At 34.3% G+C, this 17931-nt stretch overlaps 2 protein-coding genes across 2 annotated transcripts; one reads left to right on the forward strand and one right to left on the reverse strand.

The window, feature by feature from the left end:
• The first annotated feature begins 455 nt into the window (after positions 1-455).
• Positions 456-6981, forward strand: LOC132554052 (ficolin-1-like). The gene is made up of 5 exons (XM_060218348.1): positions 456-519; positions 3891-4003; positions 4839-4935; positions 6101-6262; positions 6716-6981. The coding sequence occupies exons 1-5, from the start codon at positions 456-458 to the stop codon at positions 6979-6981; spliced, it is 702 nt and encodes a 233-aa protein (XP_060074331.1).
• A 4547-nt stretch (positions 6982-11528) lies between these two features.
• Positions 11529-17790, reverse strand: LOC132554044 (stAR-related lipid transfer protein 7, mitochondrial-like). The gene is made up of 8 exons (XM_060218341.1): positions 17297-17790; positions 15511-15740; positions 15246-15295; positions 14717-14827; positions 14488-14532; positions 14153-14290; positions 13669-13753; positions 11529-12929 (listed from the first exon to the last, which is right to left on the reverse strand). Exons 1-8 carry the CDS (start codon positions 17704-17706, stop codon positions 12775-12777), a joined length of 1224 nt encoding a protein of 407 aa, XP_060074324.1. The 5' UTR covers positions 17707-17790; the 3' UTR covers positions 11529-12774.
• Positions 17791-17931: the final 141 nt, after the last annotated feature.

The following is a 17931-nucleotide window of genomic DNA, read 5'->3' on the forward strand; positions in this document are numbered from 1 at the left end:
TTACTGTGACATTTTTCGCGGTATCTTGTAATTTTACGATTGCTTAGAAAGGTTAGAAAGGATTTCCAGCTCTGGATTTCGAAAATCCTGTATCTAGATTCGTGATACAGATAAAATTATCCATTCGTTTTTACAAGTAATGGAATGGCAGGCAGAATATTGATACTTACATAATTAGACATAATTCGTTTTCAAATTGTAATTTTAGTGAATGTGACATGCATTCCTTGGCAGATTTTGTTCTTTGTTTGTGTGGATTTGGTTTATCAATTTTGCATTTTTCTTTACAATGTGAACACTCCTACCGTTCTTTAGATGGATCTAACACCGACACTAAATTCTCCAACACAGAGACCGTAGTATCAGAGATGGAATGCGCAATAACGTGTTCATTTTATCATTGTGTTTCTTTTACATTTGATACACAAACAAAACTGTGCCGAACACTTGGGATCATGAGCCGTGATGAAACGGAAATGGTGACGTTACAAGTCCGAAATTACCAAAGGCAAATTCTGGGTGAGTTAAACACATTATGATTATACGCACAAGGCTAAACTTCAGAAATCAGAAGTTATAGTTTGATAAAATGTCATTCCTTGATATATATATATATATATATATATCCGTTCATCGTTGTTACTGTTTCAATATGCTAAACCTTCAGTAGAATATCATAACATGTGTATCCCGAAATTTCATCTTTAGAATCTTACTCTGTTGTGTTAGGCCAATCTTATTAAATTGCTATTTCTTTTTGTACAAATGTAACCAACAATGATCCTGCTATGAATAGGAATGTACTATCACAAAAACAAAACGAAAACTCGAATATGTCGATGGAATTTAATCCAAACTCGAAATCAATGAAAATGGGGGTAAATATGACAAAAAGAGAATGATTAAGGAACCTCTTATTCAGGTTTAAGGATAGTAAGTTTTCTGTAAGATTGTTCAAAACCCGCACAAGTGGAAAACGCATTTAAGTACAACTTTAGAGTTAGATACAGTAGACTCAGACAAGGAATTCAATTACATCAGCTGTTTCGTCCTTGTTTGACTCGTCAATGTTGCTAAGGGGCAGGAGGCAAACGAGGAAAAATTTTTAAAAAAAATCCAAAAGTAATCCAAAGAAAAAATCAAAACCTAGATTGGGTGCACTAGCCCCAATATTCAATAGATTTCTAAATTTCAATACATCTGATAATTCTTAAACAAAGTCAAATATACAGCAACATCGATAGTTCCTACCATGTAGATAATGGTAGATTCAAGAAAGCAATGTCTTTTTCCCAGAATAAAAACAAGATCAATGCTCTTGTGGTCTAATCCGAACATGTGGTCAGTTAGTTTACCAAAGAATAAGTCACCCAAATGGAATGCTTTTGCGATTTAGTTTTCTGTTTTCATTGTCTATGTTTAACGTTTTCGATATGATGATTTAATTAGCATTTTCAATCGGTGAAAGGAATTTAAGATAAATTAAGTGCTATATCGTGCTTCAATGTTCAATAATTCATGATTTTCCCTAGGTTTGTAAGAATTCACATATCTTGAGTAAGTCCTGATGCATGCAAATACACATAAAGTATTGTAATCAGTAAGAAAACTGTAATTCTACATTTGTTCTACAATATAACGTTTATATATATATATTATTAATGTAGTAGAATTATTTATGAAACAGGAGATAATGTATGCTGTTATACCTCCATCTATTGCGACTGAATAATTAAAGCTCACAATGGGGAGATAAAAGTACATCCCTCGAGATTTTTCGGAAAGCTTTAAATATTTAAATCTCCCATCGTGAATCTTAATGGCAATTATCTATTATCAAACGAAAACTTACACACTAGAAATAGATAAATAATAATAAAAAATACAGCCACTTTTAATAATTCATGACATAAGAAGACTATGCCGATAGGGTGTAAGAACTGAGCTTGCTGTTGCTTAACCGAAAGAGGCGACCAAATAGGGACCTTGCATTACTGACTATAGATAAAAGTATTCTTTTCCTCTTTCTTGTCAAGTCACAAACACGCAAGATATCAAGAATATGAAATATAAGGTAAAAATGTATTATGGAACGACATACTTTGTAACATTAAATGTCAAAATAAATGTCATTATATTTACAAAAGGCGTTCTAGAAAGTTTACTTTGTTGAGGTTCTTAAGCACGCAATGAGAATCGGCTAACGATGATATTTTTACAATAGAATTTGTGAACCGTATTGCTTTAACGACAACACGAAAACAACGCAGTTGGCTTTATCTACAATAATTGCATATTAAACATACAACCGTTCGACCATTTAGCGTAATCATACAAAAGTTCAATCTTATTCTCGTGTCAGTTAAATTACATTAAATATTCCTTTGATGTGGGAATACACTATGTATGTGCAGTATTGTTTTGTTGAGTATGATATGTGTCCCATCTGTATAACAAGGTCGGCCAGGTATACATAGACGTACTACACAGGGACCTGGCATTAATTCGCAACGCACGACTTGTATTTACTAAAGTGGCTATTATTATTATCATTCTTAAAGGTCCGTTAACACGTAAAAGGTCATTAGGGCCATCAACAGGTGAACGACACAGCGATCCAAAATGAAATAACACCAAACGAACCTAAAGGCAAATGTTAAAAATCTCATAGTTATAATATATTACAAAAGATCACAAATGGTACGTCATATCTTGTGATAAAGACCAAACCTCCAGATAAAATAGAATCTGAATAGTTTCAAAACTGGTCTTTAGACTTGTAACATTACGAATAACAATGTCCTTGAGTAAACAGAAGATCAATGCGGTTCAATAAAAATTGTGTAACTGTAAATGGTTCATCATATGCTATGCACCAAAGATTATCTTTTCCTTTCAACATATATGAATGTGTTTGATGAACGAAATTGGCCAAGTATTGACCAAGTTATGACCTGACGAGTACTACATGTACTTATATTGAGTTTTTAATGAATCATAATATAGACTCGGTAGAACGATCCGAGGCACGAGATTCGACGTTCTATACCTGCGGCGTTTGATGCGAGACGGTCCATGCTGTCGTGGTTGTGTCCTGGAACAAGACGATTGGATACACAATTGATCTGCATATGCAACACGCCTTCCGTATGTTGTTCAGTGAGGTAGCCATTAGATATGTATACAAGGAGTTTCCGCCCTCCATATGACTGGTTGTTCATGAGGCGATAATTCCAGCAAAATTATGACATCAAGCTAAGCTTATCAGATGGATCATATTCTAAACACTTTATTAAAGAGAAGTTTAACGATGTTAATATATTCGAATGTTAATGCTTCGTGCATGATTTAAAGAAGTATACCAGGTATATTCCTTTGTTAAAACTAGGTCAAACTATACACTCTATACCTTGGCGATTTATCTAACATCCACTATTTCAACCAAAGCTCATATATATACATGACTTTATAAATAGTTGTTTCGAATGTTAAATTGCTAGATATGATAAATAACAAAACGAGAAACACGTATAGGTCAACAGAATCTTAAATCAAACTTAAAGTCAAAGTAAGAACAAAAGAAATATTTACATGGAGACCTCTGCAAAAGTACAAGGAGAACAAGACCAAACGTTCCGAAAATATAAGCATCTCCTGCTTCAACCACGACACCCGCCATGTAAATCATGGTCAATCCAAAATAGAGAACAGTGTTACATTTATATCTGTGTCACCATATTGGCAGCAAAATCGACGTAAGACTTAAATCCCGTTAAACATTTATTGAAGAAATCAATGAAAATCTATAGCTTTATCAATGAAAATCTATAGCTTTATCAATGAATGTTCATAATGACTAGTATTGACATCTTGGTCTTTTTCGATTGCAGATTGTGGTGATATTTGCTGTACTGATTGTTCGGGGGTGTACCAAATAACTCCAACACCAGGAATTTCATTCAATGTGTTCTGCGTTCGAGACACAATCGGAGGTCCTTGGACGGTAAGCATTGCTTAGTACTCTGATAAAAAATACTGTCGGGGTCCTCAGACTAATAGGATCATATAGTTCATTGAAACAAGCATCCTCGATACTCTAGGGGTTACAATCATTTCGTTCTCTGGACCCCTGGAACATGTCATGGGAAAATTGAAGATTCCATGTGCGATACCTGGTGGATGAGACGAGAATACTAGTTAAATCTTTTTATGTACGATTGATAAGTTGTAAGCCTTTTTATTTATGGGTTTTGCTTTTGGCGGACAAATTGTAATATTTTTCAACATAATCCCATTCAGTAGGGACTCAGTGCCACTTTTATAGAAGTCCTTTTCTTCATCATCTGGCAGAAATTGGGAATCGGTTATAATGAAAATACAGCTATAGAGCCGAGGTAACCCGAACTTTCACGTGGTAGAGAAAGCCTGAAATGTTTAAAAAATAATAATGGTACCCGTCACTTTTTTTTTCATTTTAGTTTATCTGAATCACTGAGTCTTTCTCAGCCTCCTACAAAATGGAAACGAACTGAAGATTGCTTTTACCACAGATTTGTGACGGCTTATTTTCGGGATGTGAATAAGACCTTTCTTTGAAAAGAATATGTTTAATCGAAATTTATGACAGTGGTTTGGACAATGTTAACACTGACATTTTATCAAATATTATTCATAGAAATATCTTCAAAAATTACATTTTTATTCATTGTATCCGTCCATTTACACAATATGCACATATGTACTAGACCAGGTACATGTGTAAAACTGTTAACAAAACATTTTAATATTTTTCAGTGTTTAATAGTTCGTTACTTTCAACTATGCCTTATTTTGCACAGGTAATTCAACGACGTTTTGATGGCTCCGTCGATTTTTATCGAAATTGGACTGAATATAAGCACGGATTTGGAAATATTCTTGGTGAATACTGGCTGGGTAAGTTTGATAGCATGAAAAACAAAAATAAAAAGTAAGCAATTAAAACTTCTCATCAATTACCATACAAAGCACTTTAAATATTTGGTAACCTTCGGAGTGCTTCACCATAACTTGTTTAAAGATTCTTTGAGATTCTGTTACAAATAAGCGATGAATTGACTTGTATCCAGATAATAGAGTTTAAAGTTGATGGAAAATGTTGTTTGTTTTCATCAAACAGCAGCATGTACTACTTAGTGGATTGTTCAATGATTATGTACAGTTTTTATACAGATTTACTTCTGGAAAAAAACTTGTCTTTTTTTCTACTCTTTAAAACGCGATGGAAAAAACAGCGTTTAGCAACAATTCAAGACGAAAACTTTTAAAAAACAAAGAGAAAAAAAATGTATCTACGACATGTTTTAAATTGGTTACAAGATTCCTTCTATATATGATTTCGACAACTTCAATAAGATGGCTTATGATATCTTTCTGTCTGAATATACATCATCACTCATATCTATAGAAACAGTTTTATAATTCAAATTGATAGTTAACATGAACACAAATTATGCCTTTGATCACTTGAAAGCATTTTATCATCCTTGGTTGCTGTGCATAAACTTTGCAAAAATTGGGACGGACTATCACATTGGTTCTCTCCGGTGTTTTTCTCTTCCAATAACAACCAGTTTCTGGGATCTCGTGGAAATACTACAGGATTTGAATGATTATAGCACTTACTAATAATATCGTAGAAAATCCTGTTTTCCTCAACTTTTCAATTCACACCAAGTAAACACTGTAATACTACTGTAGAGAATCATCAAATATCAGGGGTTATACCAAAAGGCTGCATTTCACTATTCACAATTTGTCCTTAAAAATTAACATACAGATTTTTAATGGTCCATTTTCGGCTTTTTCGCAAGCTTGAAGTAGAAAAGATGTAATTTTTTCATGAAAATCATGAAATGCGGCCTAATGTTTTCTCTATGAAGTTTATTTTTCAGGGGTTTTCATTTTCGCGATTCCATTCCATCTTTGAAGACAGTAAAAAATAAGTCTCTCAAAAATTACAAAATTTACAGAATTATTGACAGAGAGAGAAAAAAAAACCCTTACACCCTATCAATAAATGAAATATTTCTTTTTTGTCTTCAATTCGATGTGTTTGTAGGTTTAGATTACATCTACAGTCTCCTCAGCTTGGGACAAATGTTATTTGTGCAGTTAGAGGGATGGGATGGTACCACTGGTTATGCTTGGTACGAGATTTTTGCTATAAAGAACGAAACTCAGAAATACCAACTAACCATCGGCGGATTCAAAGGCAACGTTGGTAGGTAACGTGTAACTCCACGATCATACATATCATGTGTTTATTATGTTATCATTGCGGGATATTTTCCCGCATCGGCGAATAGGATCTATCTTACCATCAGCGTACATATCAACCGTCTTAAGTTTACCTATGTTTCTCAGAAAGTGTACTGTATTGGTGTGATTGAAACCATATCCTGTATACTTAGTTCTAACCATTTACAACTAAAAGCAAGACTAATTTTCATTTTCATTTTTTTCACAATTTTGAATATTGAAAATGGTTAAAAAAAACATATATGTATATATTTCATAGCTCGTTTATACAGCTTTAGAGAAAAATACCTCCCTTTTGCATCAAAGAAAAAATGTACAGTACGGCGCTGGTGTACAAAGCTGTACGCAAACAAGTAAGCTTTTATGAAGCCGTGTGGGATGATTAAATCCCTCTTATCCTTTACACATGTTTCAGGGGACATGTTAAATAATCACAACCAGAAGTATTTCTCCACCTACGATAACGATAATGACAAAGCAGTATCTCGCGACTGCGCAAAGTTCGCACATGGAGGATGGTGGTACCACAACTGTTATATGTCCAATCTAAACGGACTCCTCGTTAGGGATTTAGGTGAGAACGAACGAAGTTCTATGAACTGGAATTATTTCTACGCAGACAGACGTCAACCACCCCTGAGAAAAAGTACCATGATGGTAAAAAGGAAAAACATGGAGTGAACGAAATGAAGCATTTTTTGACGGAAGAGGTGACTTGGAGAATAGGGTTTGAAAATATGTTGTAACCGTATTGAAGAAATGAAGGAAGTTTTACCAACTTACCAACTAACCCTGTTAACCTAGATATTTTTTTAAACTGCATTTAAAGACAGGTTTATAACAGATGTTTAACACAAAACAAATGTTGCCGTTTAATTGCCAGTACTGACTAAGACAGAAGATAGAAGCACGAAAGCAGAGAAAGAAATTGTCTTCATGTGAAAAAATGTACGTTGTATCATTTTTGAGGTTGTGCAATTGTTCACGAGCAGTCTGTAAATCGAGCACCGGATGTTTTTGTGAAGAGTATATGTAATATAATATGACATCATACATACCATAAAGTTGTAGTATTTAATATGACACCATACACATAAGGACCAAAGTTTGTTATATATTGATATAGTTACCATAAGTGAACAAACTTTGGCTCAAAACTTTACAGTCTGATACCGTAGAGTAATCCATGAATTCTTTTAACATTCGTCTCCTTTATATTCCTGTATTGCCTGTCTGAAACCTCTATTGACCTCTGACCCTTCCTCTTCTGACCTCTGACCCTATCTCTTCTGTTACTTGTTACGCTGGATGTGTTTTTTGTAGATTTAATCATGTGCTGTTTCTCTCTGTGTGAAATACGGAGCAACGATATAGCTCATTACCTAGTGGAAATCGGTTGCTTCTACCAACGTACACACAGGGGCCTCTAACAATGTTTCTTGGGAATTTGGGCATGTATGATATGGCATGTACTATAACTTGTTGTAGTATACCATACAAGCCTTCATTCCCCAGAAACGTTGTTACTGGCCCCTGTGTGACACATGGTATATCACCTGCACAAATATTTTATCATTTTCATCTTCTATTGGTATATTTGCTAGATGTCGGCCCAACTTGATATGGGTTTCAAATACAATATTATTTGCCGTACTAACCCATACGTTATAGGTTACGACGTACGCCCTAACCCTTGCAACTACCGTAAAGATGTCATATCTATCTTTCATTTGAACATTCGAAGTTTGAAAATAAATTCATTTTTGGATATGCAGCATCAGCTTCTGATAGTTTCTGTGTAATCGAGAATCACCATGATGCTTCGATTGCAGACGCTGATATAGTAAAGACCACGGAACACTGGGATGGGACATATTTCTTTACACTTTCAGTTTCTTGTGCACCCGGCGTGTTGCTGACTTGGACCGAACTCCGGTTTCCAAACAAGAAATATATCCCATCCCGCTCCACTTGGAATTACTTTCGATGTTTCATATATCGTAATTGTTTGTGATATTAAAGTGAACCTGTTAACTACTAACAATAATCATGATTGTGTTGATATCCATGATTCGTCTATTGAACACCATCAATAGACCGACACGTGTAGGAGGCACGAGCTCTACACTGCTTGACCCGATTTTACTTTCCGACACGTGCAGTTTTAGCTTTGATTGACATAGACCACAGCTATATTTCAGACCGTTAAGCTGCCTGTCGGAACAGTGTTCTGAAAGACATATGAGAAGAAAATCTAATGATAATTGACACAACTCACAGTATGTCCAGTCTTAAATTAGACGATACTGACTGTACAGTCTTATTCCCGAATGCTAACTTCCTTGTTTGCAATTGGAACTTCACGACGTCTCAAATTAGCTGAGGAATGTATACCGACACGGACTTTAACGATTCGACCAAATGACAAACCCTGGTATGACTCAACAAGAGATCCCAGAGGGATCTTGGCGCCCACCATTTGAGGATCTGTTTTCAGTTCTTGAAGATTTGTTTATTTTTGTTTGTTTGTTACAGGTGTTGTAAATGTTCATGAACTGGTCTTCATTGAATGTACTCAATGATGGCACAAGATATTTTTATTAAGCACCTATTAGCAAATATCATTTGAAAAAGATCCCAAAGTATTATTAGATAGCAGTCAGTTACAGGTGGATAATGGACAATATGCTTGTGCTGTATTACTGTCGACATCCAAGATGGCTGCCTGTGGGCCACCTTGATTTCAAATCAGTCCAAAAAAGGTACAATGCACAACTTGGAACCAAGGGAAACCAATATCTATGAAATATCAGAAGGATCCATCCAGTACTTCCTCAGATATAGCAGTAAGAAAATTTTATTCTCAAAATCCAAGATGGCTGCCTGTCAGCCATCTTGATTTCTTATCCTTCCAAAAAGGTATAATGCACAACTTGGAACCAAAGGAAACCTGCATATGAAATTTGAGAAAGATCCATCCAGTACTTTCCAAGAAATAGCAGTAACAAACTTTTACATTCAAAATCCAAGATGGCCAAAAGGTCCAAAAAAGGTACAATGCACAACTAGGGACCAAGGGGAACCTGCATATGAAATTTGAGAAAGATCCATCCAGTACTTTTCCAGAAATAGCGGTAACAACTTTTACTTCCAAAATCCAAGATGGCCACCTGTCGGCCATCTTGAATGCGAATCAGTTCAAAAAAGGTACAATGCACAACTAGGGACCAAGGGGAACCTGCATATGAAATTTGAGAAAGATCCATCCTGTACTTTTCCAGAAATAGCAGTAACAAGAATTGTTTACGGACGGACGGACGACGGACGGCAGGGCGATTTGAATACCCCACCATCAGATTTTTATCTGTGCAAAATTTAATGGGATATTTGATCGATATTCAAATTCAAATTCGCGATTTTTTTTTTTTTTTTTTTTTTGAAAAACTGTAACTTGATAAAAAAAATCACCAATGATTCTAACGTCATTTCATATAAGCACACTTTAAAAAATTGAAAGTACTGATAATTGTAAAGCTAACATCCTGAATGATTTCTTTGTTTCATCTCTACTATTGATGGCACCGATATTCGGTAAGTAACACAGTAGAAATGAGGTCAGACACCACTTTTTTTTACATACAGTTTGATTTGAGTAACATCATTGACATATTGAAGTCGTTAAGTGTTTTTTTTTTAATCCGTTATAGACAAATTAGTCATGATATGTTGTCTCTTGTATTTCAATTTTCTTTGAAAGCATGCATAAATAACACCATTTTTGTAATTACAGCCAATTTCGTTACTAAGTACGGTTGGGAAAGTTTTAGGAAGACTGGATGTAAATACATTACTAATTACTTGCTTGAAAATTAATTTGTATATAAGTTTTTTAGCCTGGTCACTCGATATTTCATGAACTTGCCCTATACGACAAAGGAAGATTTGAAAATTCCTCCATCTGCCGGTAAAAAATGAACAGCGTCACTGTTTGCTACATTTGTACTATGCATAGTGCCCTGGCAAAACCTCAACATCTTTTGAAGGATTTTATATGTCTTTACACACGCCAGGATTATACAAGCTGGCTTATTTTGATGGGTAAATAAAAGCCTGTGTATATTCAGTTATGGTACATTGTATCTTTCTCAGTGTTATTTTGGGTTATTATTCAATATCTTCTGAAGTAAAAACAAACAAGAGATCCCAGAGGGATCTTAGCTCCAACCATTGTTTGATCTTTATATGCTCTTTGAAAGTTGGATATTTTCCCTTCTTTTCTCTGTTTTTGCTCTTATTGAAAAGACATTCGAACATTCTTTGCAGAAATAAATAATTTTTACCTGCCAAATCAAAATGGCCACCTAGAAGCCATTTTGTTTCTTCTGATTAGTCCGAAAAGCAAACGAGCACAAGGAGAGATCAAAAGGATCACACAAATGAAATTTGAGAGATATCCATTCAGTACTTCTTCAGAAATAGCAATAATAATCTTTACGTGGAAAACTCATAGGTGGCTGCCTGTCGGCCATTTTGTTTTCTGATCAGCCCCAATCTCAAATAGGCACAACTAGGGACCTATCCTAAACATGGAATTTAAGAAAGATCTATACAGTGATTCTCATGAAATAGCGATAACAAACTTTCAAAGTCAAAAATCCAAGATGGCCACCTTTTGGCCATTCTGTTTTTCTGATATGTCCCAAAACTTCATTTGCACATTAAGAGACCAGGGAAAACATACATATGAAATTTGAGAGAGATCCATTCCTTGCTTTTCAAGAAATAGTGATAACAACTTTCATTGAACAAGAGTGTCCTGGACACAATATATGCCGCCACAAAATATAAAGAAGAAATGGACGTATGGACGGACAGAGAAGATGACGCCAATATATGACTGCCTCCGGCGGCGTATAAAAAATCCAAGATTGCTGCCTGTTGGCCATTTTGTTTTTTTGATCAGTCCCAAAATGAACGGAGCACAACTAAGGACCAAGATGAACCTACATATACAATTTGAGAAAGATCCATTTAGGACTTTTCAACAAATAGCCATTACAAAAATTGTTATGACAGACTACGGATGTAGAGCGATCTGAATAAATGGTTGGCTAAAAAAAAATCTGCACGAGGCAAATGTACCACCCAATATGATGTTTTATCATGAACTTTTCTTATTGGATTAGATCACAATATCAACAGGTAAGTAAATGATTTTAATTGGATTTAATAACAAAAGCACATCTCAAACAAAATTGAAACTGATAACAAAATTATACACTTTCAGTTTGAAATGAAATAGAAATGATATCATGTAATTAAATTACATGTCATTCCAATAATTTTTTTCAATCATAGCCATGTATTGGGTCAATTAATGAATATCAATCATTAACCTATTAAAAATCAAAGGTACCAGCACTTTCAAAGAGTTCATTGGTGAACCCACGTCATTGTACAAGAGACGCACAAGTGACTAGTACTGTTCTTATCCAAGGTATGAGTTTCTAAATATTAAATCATTTTTACAAAAATGATGAAATGAAAACAAAATCATTACATTTAATCTTAGAACAGATTTTTTTTACGTGACTACTGTAAAATAGCATCACCATTCACCTTTTGACACAAATAGAAACTAAGACTTATACAAGAAATTATTATTATTATACAAGAAAGTTCAGACACATTTGACTATGAAGCAACATCACCTTGAAGTCATTTCTGACAACTTCTTGAGAAAAACAAGCACACAAATTATTACATATAAACCCTGTTGATAATAATAGTCCTTACAAAAGGTGCAAGATTTTCCACTTTGAAGGTGGCAAGAAAAGGATGAGCTTGCACTGAAGCAGGAAAATATACTGTTTACATTATTGACTACATTTTTCATTTGGCAATCTGGCTTCGGTACAAAGAGATAATTCATTATTTTTAATCATGCTTACTGCTAGTGCTTTAAATAATACCAAACAGTTCTTTTTTCAATATCAATATATAGCGCTTACTATTTCTGATTTTTTCCGTTTAATTTCTGCAGAGTTCAACATACTAACCTCCTGATGTAAACATAAAACGGAATAAATAGAAATAAATTTTCTGTTGTCTTCAGTGTCCTGTTTTAAATCACAAACTCTCCCTGTGATGGTTCTGTATGATTAGTGAACCTTAATATTACATGTTGCAATACTTTTAGAAATAATAATATCAAATGATTATGGAATTTACAAAACATTACACATACACAACTCGATACTTTGAAATATACAATACACCTTCCAAACAAAAAAAAAAAAAAAAAAACCAACAAAATCATAAAATTCACAGTTACCTTTGAACTTTATAAAGAAATATCATTGATTATTAAGACACTGCAATCACAAACAAAGTAATGCTGTAAAGCATGTGATGTTTTCCATAGAAGTCAGGGAAGCTGCAAATGCTTTGGTATAAATATGTACAGAAGTATGATCAGCAGTATTGTGCAATGGTTGGCGTATAGTCACACTTGCTCAAACTGTTCTGGTTTGAATTAGAGTCATTATTACTCAAACTGTTCTGGTTCTGATTGGTTTCCTGGAGGTTTCTCGCAGCAGTGTGGACTTCCTCAAGAAATTTTGGTAAGCCTGAAATGATTGATAAAATCATATTAGATTCATGTGAATTTCACTTTCCAGTCTTTTCTCCTACTTTTCCTCATCAAACTTGAAGCTTTTCCGAGATTTTTTTATTTCACTACATCAGAAGTTGTACCCATGGCTTTGAATTTTGAAAATCCCAAATTCGGAAAATAAAAATTCAATCATAAGCTTAATTCTCTGCTAGTAATATCTCCAACTAGGCCGACACCAATACACTACTCTCTAAGCCCATAACTGTCAAAAAATTTCTTAAAGTACCATTATTTTTGGAATTTTAATTCTTGGGATAGGAAAAAATAGAGTAATGGAATTCTGGCTCTTATCAAACACAAAATCCTAATGATAAAAATCCCTGTTTCTCCAAATGACTTCAACAAAATCTTCCAAGAGAAACATCAAGGTTTAGTTCTCCCTTGTTTTACCCTGACCAGGTGTAAACTTTTACCAGAGATGCCAATGTCTAACCCCAAGTTTCAGTGAGATGTGTCATGATTACACAATTACATGAATGTTTGAAAAGGAACACTTCCAGTACCATTAGGAAAATATACATTGAACTTTTAAAACTTTACATATTGACATGGGGCACACCCACACACAACAAGTGTTTAACACTTTGTCCTTTAAAGATGAGTTGACACTGAATGGATATAGGACATGTTGGGACAGATATATAACATCAGATGTTTCCCTTGTAAAATGACAGGGGAGAAAGACAACTCACCTTGAGTTGCTACCCACTCATAAGCCACTGATGGAATGGAGGACTCGGGATCATCATAGTAAGTCAAAACATAGTCAAAACCATTCTGTAACACAGAACAAGCAACTTGTTTTGACACATAGAAGAATATGATAAATAAGAATTAAAAGAGATTAATTTTCAATACATAAAGTTTTCATTTGGGGTAATATACACTAATACTTTGTAACACTTACAACAAAAGGATCATCTGAACAGAAATTTGTGCTATCTCTATGAGCAAATTTCTTTTGAAAATGTTAAACTGACTTAAAACTGAAAAAGTACCACCTCAACCTCAACCTAGGTGAGGCCAATTCAGCAATATTAAAGTAGTTCAACTAACTAAAAGCTAATTAAGGCAATCAAAAGACCTTGTTTCAAGGATAAATACATAGGTTCTTCATCTGTAGTCTTAAAAAGTCAATGCAAATTAACTTAGTGTCAATGTATAACAATATCTTACCTCGTTGAAGTTTGTATGAGGTTTGATGACTAGGTCTGACTCGTATTTGGTAATTCGCACACATTTTTTGCTTTCTGGAATGCTGGGATGATCTGTACTATGAGACATGAGCACCATCACATTCTTCTGACGATCAATCTGAATTTAATTAAAATTATAAGTCTATTTGTGGGTTTATAAATATATATTATGCATGCAAGCATTGGTCTAAAACACTTCATTTCAATTCCAGTTATCTTTACAAAAAAATAAAATAGTAATAAAAAGGCGATAGATTTTAATACTAATAAAGTTTCCAGCTATTTCGTCCGCAACATAAATGTGATCAACATTACCTTGTATCTTCGCATAAAGACATACTCTCTGTCTGCCATTGGCCACTACAAAATCACAAAAATTCACACTGTTGATAAAGGCAAAGAGTATTTATAACATAATATCAACATTCTGATAAAAAATATCGGAGGAAGGCAAACTGGGTTATTGTCATTATTATATACAGTATGTTACATGGTATATATTTTGATCAAAAGCTAACTCAGTCTTAATCCACTTAAAACTTACCACAAATTTTGTAACCCAGTGAACTATCTCTGCTCCTGACCCTTTGTCCTGGTCAACCACATCTAGTTTGACGACGCGTTTGTCCCATTTCTTTCTATACTGCAAGTCCACCTGATAATAGTAAATATAAAGCAGTTCTATACATATGTACAGAAATACATGTACAAGTTTCAATAGAGAATATGATAAGCAGCTCTTGGAGTCAGAACTACAAACAGTATATATTCTATATTCAACTGTGGCTGGTTTATGAAAATTTTCTGAGAATTTGGGTAAAAAAAAAAAAAAATTGTTGATATTTACATGTTCTTATTATTTCATGGATCAAAGTTTCATATTCGTAATTATGTTATAGCAATGGGCCTCAAAATACAGAAAATATCAGCCCCCTCCTGCCCCAAATTTAATCAGCATTATTGTAGCATTTGTGTGTACTTTTACAGGGGAAAAAATCACACAGACTGCATATTAGACATGGGTTTATTACTGGATATTCAAATTAAAATGCATCAGCTTTGGTTCAACGTACCTGTACTGTGTAGAATGACATAGGTGTAATGTCGTGATATGTGCCATATACTAAAAAAGAACAGGAAGGATATTTAAATTAAAACAAACATGTCAAGATACCAAAGTTGTTTAGTCCTTAACTGTAAAATTTACCATTCATTTGGATTTTAAACCAATTAAATCCTCTGTCTTTTGGCCGATTACTTTTTCTAGAACTGAAAGCTCACAACCATCATTACTGAACAAGTACAAATACAAATATAAAATCAAGTGAATAGCAATACCTTTATATTCCTCAACACGTGATCCTTCGACAGGTTTGCTCCAAAGTTTGAAATTGGGGTTATTCATGACACAGGACCATGTCTCCAAGTAACGGCTGACACAACTGTCACCCTGACTGACATTGTTTTCATTTCCCCTACTTTGAGAACCATTGTCTACATCACTTCCTGCACCATTTTCGGAGTCTGCATTCAACATGTCCTGTATGTGTTTCATGTCTTCAATACAGCTAAAAATATAAGCATTTCCATCCCTCTTTAGTGTTTGCAAACATCAAAATCTACCTTATATAAATATCAGAATATTGGACTATTTTTATCCTCTCAATATTTCCCTTTGTAAAAGATTTCATTCAGTAATGAGATTTAAGGCTCATAGCATGCATAGATTCTAAAATTGGTTTCTTAGATTTTCGAGCCATATTTTACTTATAGAATTCCATAAGAACACATTTAAGATGTACCTCTCTCATTTACAATAATTATTTTGATGACCTATCAGAATCCCTGCCATGTCTCGGGGCATAAAATTCTCTTACTTCAACACCAACATTCCTATTTGCATTTACAATTGTAACACAAATCATAAATATTGGATGCAATTAACATATAAGAATATACATACAGGACTATTGATACCCAATGTCAATCATCAAGGTAATGCTGATGGTGCTATTGAAGATGTGAAATGATACGAGTAATAAACAAATAATGGATAAGTATTCTGAATTTAAATGCAAATGATAAACAATTAAAAGATAAAAAAATATATTCTATAAAAACTGAGCAGAATACGCCAGTCACCTCATTATCAGAAATCTGATCTCACCATTTCGTCTACTGGTACAAGTTCCCTACTGAGGAGTCTGATGTGGCTCCAACATGGAAATTAAACCTTTTGAAGGCCATTAGATTGTTAAATTGTATAATGTCTGATATTGAAGCCAAAGCAGACACATGTTTTGATTTCCACTAACAGAACCATGAACTCTATAAATTGTTAATACATATATTGTTATTTTGTGCATTTAAAGTATAATTCACTTGCAGCTTCAGCAGAAGTAATAGTGTGAATTTTAGAATAAAGAATGTACATGTGCTCTACAATATGTTTTTGTGTACACATTTCCTTTACTTCCCAACATATTTCCTATACTTCCCCCATGTGGACCGAAATTTGATTATGGAATAAAGGAATGAATTGTTGCTGGTTAAGACAGGACTGACTAAATATTAAAAGATTAACTGACAGAACAATTTCTGAATGACTCAATCACCAGTATATAACTACATTGTATATCAATCTATCCTGCAACTGGCACTGCCATTGTCAGAATACACCTACCACATATATTTTTCTGTGTTTGGCAGTGACAGAAATAATGAAGTGTGAAAATTTATTTCCGTGTGGAGCAATTATTTCGGTATTTGTCCTCAGGCAAAATTCAGGGTAACTTCAACATCAGGTAAACACAGATTAAACAACACTGTTAAAAGTTTTTCAATCAATGTTGCAGGACATAATACATAGTCAGTGTCTTAAAATATAAGCAATTTTTGGGCTAGGGACTGAGCGATAAAAGCGGCTCGCCCTCGCCAAAATGCACCTTATATTTTAAGACACTGACCATGTTTTCTGTATATATAATGCAAAGCACAACTATATGCCCTCTGTAAGGTCAGAGGTCAACATTATGAAACAAACCAATCAGTGAATCACGGTTACTACACGTGCACACATGGTTACAAATCACTATATTTTTTTACGATGTTTGTAGATGCTAACCTTTCTAGATCAGAGTCAGTTAGTTGGTTATTTTGCCAAGAAAACAAAGCTGCTCCGTAAAGACAAAACGCACTCTTGATTTTTCCATTTCTCATAAAGGGATCACTAAATCTGTTAATGATCCGAACCACAGACTCTCCGTAAACTCTTCTGTACAAAAACAAAATCTGTGTTGTTCTCCGTAAACGCTGTGCAACAACACCATTGCACTGCTTAATTGTCAAATCATTCAATATTCCAAATTGGTCTAAAAGTTTTCGGACAATCGCTGTCTGCCAGAAGGCGTCCCCCTTCTTTTCAGCTAGCGTTGTAGCTCGTTTGAACAAAATCTGCTGTGTTTTCTTCTTATTGTTTGAGAGAAGACGATGAGTCAAAATCCTTAATTGCAGGAAAAGGTTATCCACGCTCATTTTTGAAGTATATGTGCACCAATAATCTTATGAAACTCGGGCGGACATTTCAAGTTCAAGTTCACCGGCCTACCACATGGCTGACGTTCTTGCAGACTAAACTAGTCGATAAACTAGTCCAAAGGTCAAAAGTAAAATTGTTAATCTTTATGCAAATAGTTTCCATACAATTTCATGCAATATTTATACTTATTACTATTAAGACATTTTTTTAGCGTTATGTGC

The sequence above is a fragment of the Ylistrum balloti genome, unplaced genomic scaffold, assembly GCF_031769215.1.
Source record: "Ylistrum balloti isolate Yb309-2 unplaced genomic scaffold, AGI_CSIRO_Ybal_v1 Utg370374, whole genome shotgun sequence".
Lineage (NCBI taxonomy): Eukaryota > Metazoa > Mollusca > Bivalvia > Pectinida > Pectinidae > Ylistrum > Ylistrum balloti.

What these genes read in the sequence shown, in the direction of transcription:
- LOC132554052 (XM_060218348.1), top strand. Translation starts at nt 456, where the DNA reads ATGAGCCGTGATGAAACGGAAATGGTGACGTTACAAGTCCGAAATTAC. An exon ending in CAATCGGAGGTCCTTGGACG is followed by an intron (nt 4,004 to 4,838) that starts GTAAGCATTGCT and finishes TATTTTGCACAG; the next exon opens with GTAATTCAACGACGTTTTGA. An exon ending in CGGATTCAAAGGCAACGTTG is followed by an intron (nt 6,263 to 6,715) that starts GTAGGTAACGTG and finishes CACATGTTTCAG; the next exon opens with GGGACATGTTAAATAATCAC.
- LOC132554044 (XM_060218341.1), bottom strand. Translation starts at nt 17,706, where the DNA reads ATGAGCGTGGATAACCTTTTCCTGCAATTAAGGATTTTGACTCATCGT. An exon ending in ACTGACTCTGATCTAGAAAG is followed by an intron (nt 15,741 to 17,296) that starts GTTAGCATCTAC and finishes TTATATTTTTAG; the next exon opens with CTGTATTGAAGACATGAAAC. An exon ending in TCTTTATGCGAAGATACAAG is followed by an intron (nt 14,291 to 14,487) that starts GTAATGTTGATC and finishes AATTAAATTCAG; the next exon opens with ATTGATCGTCAGAAGAATGT.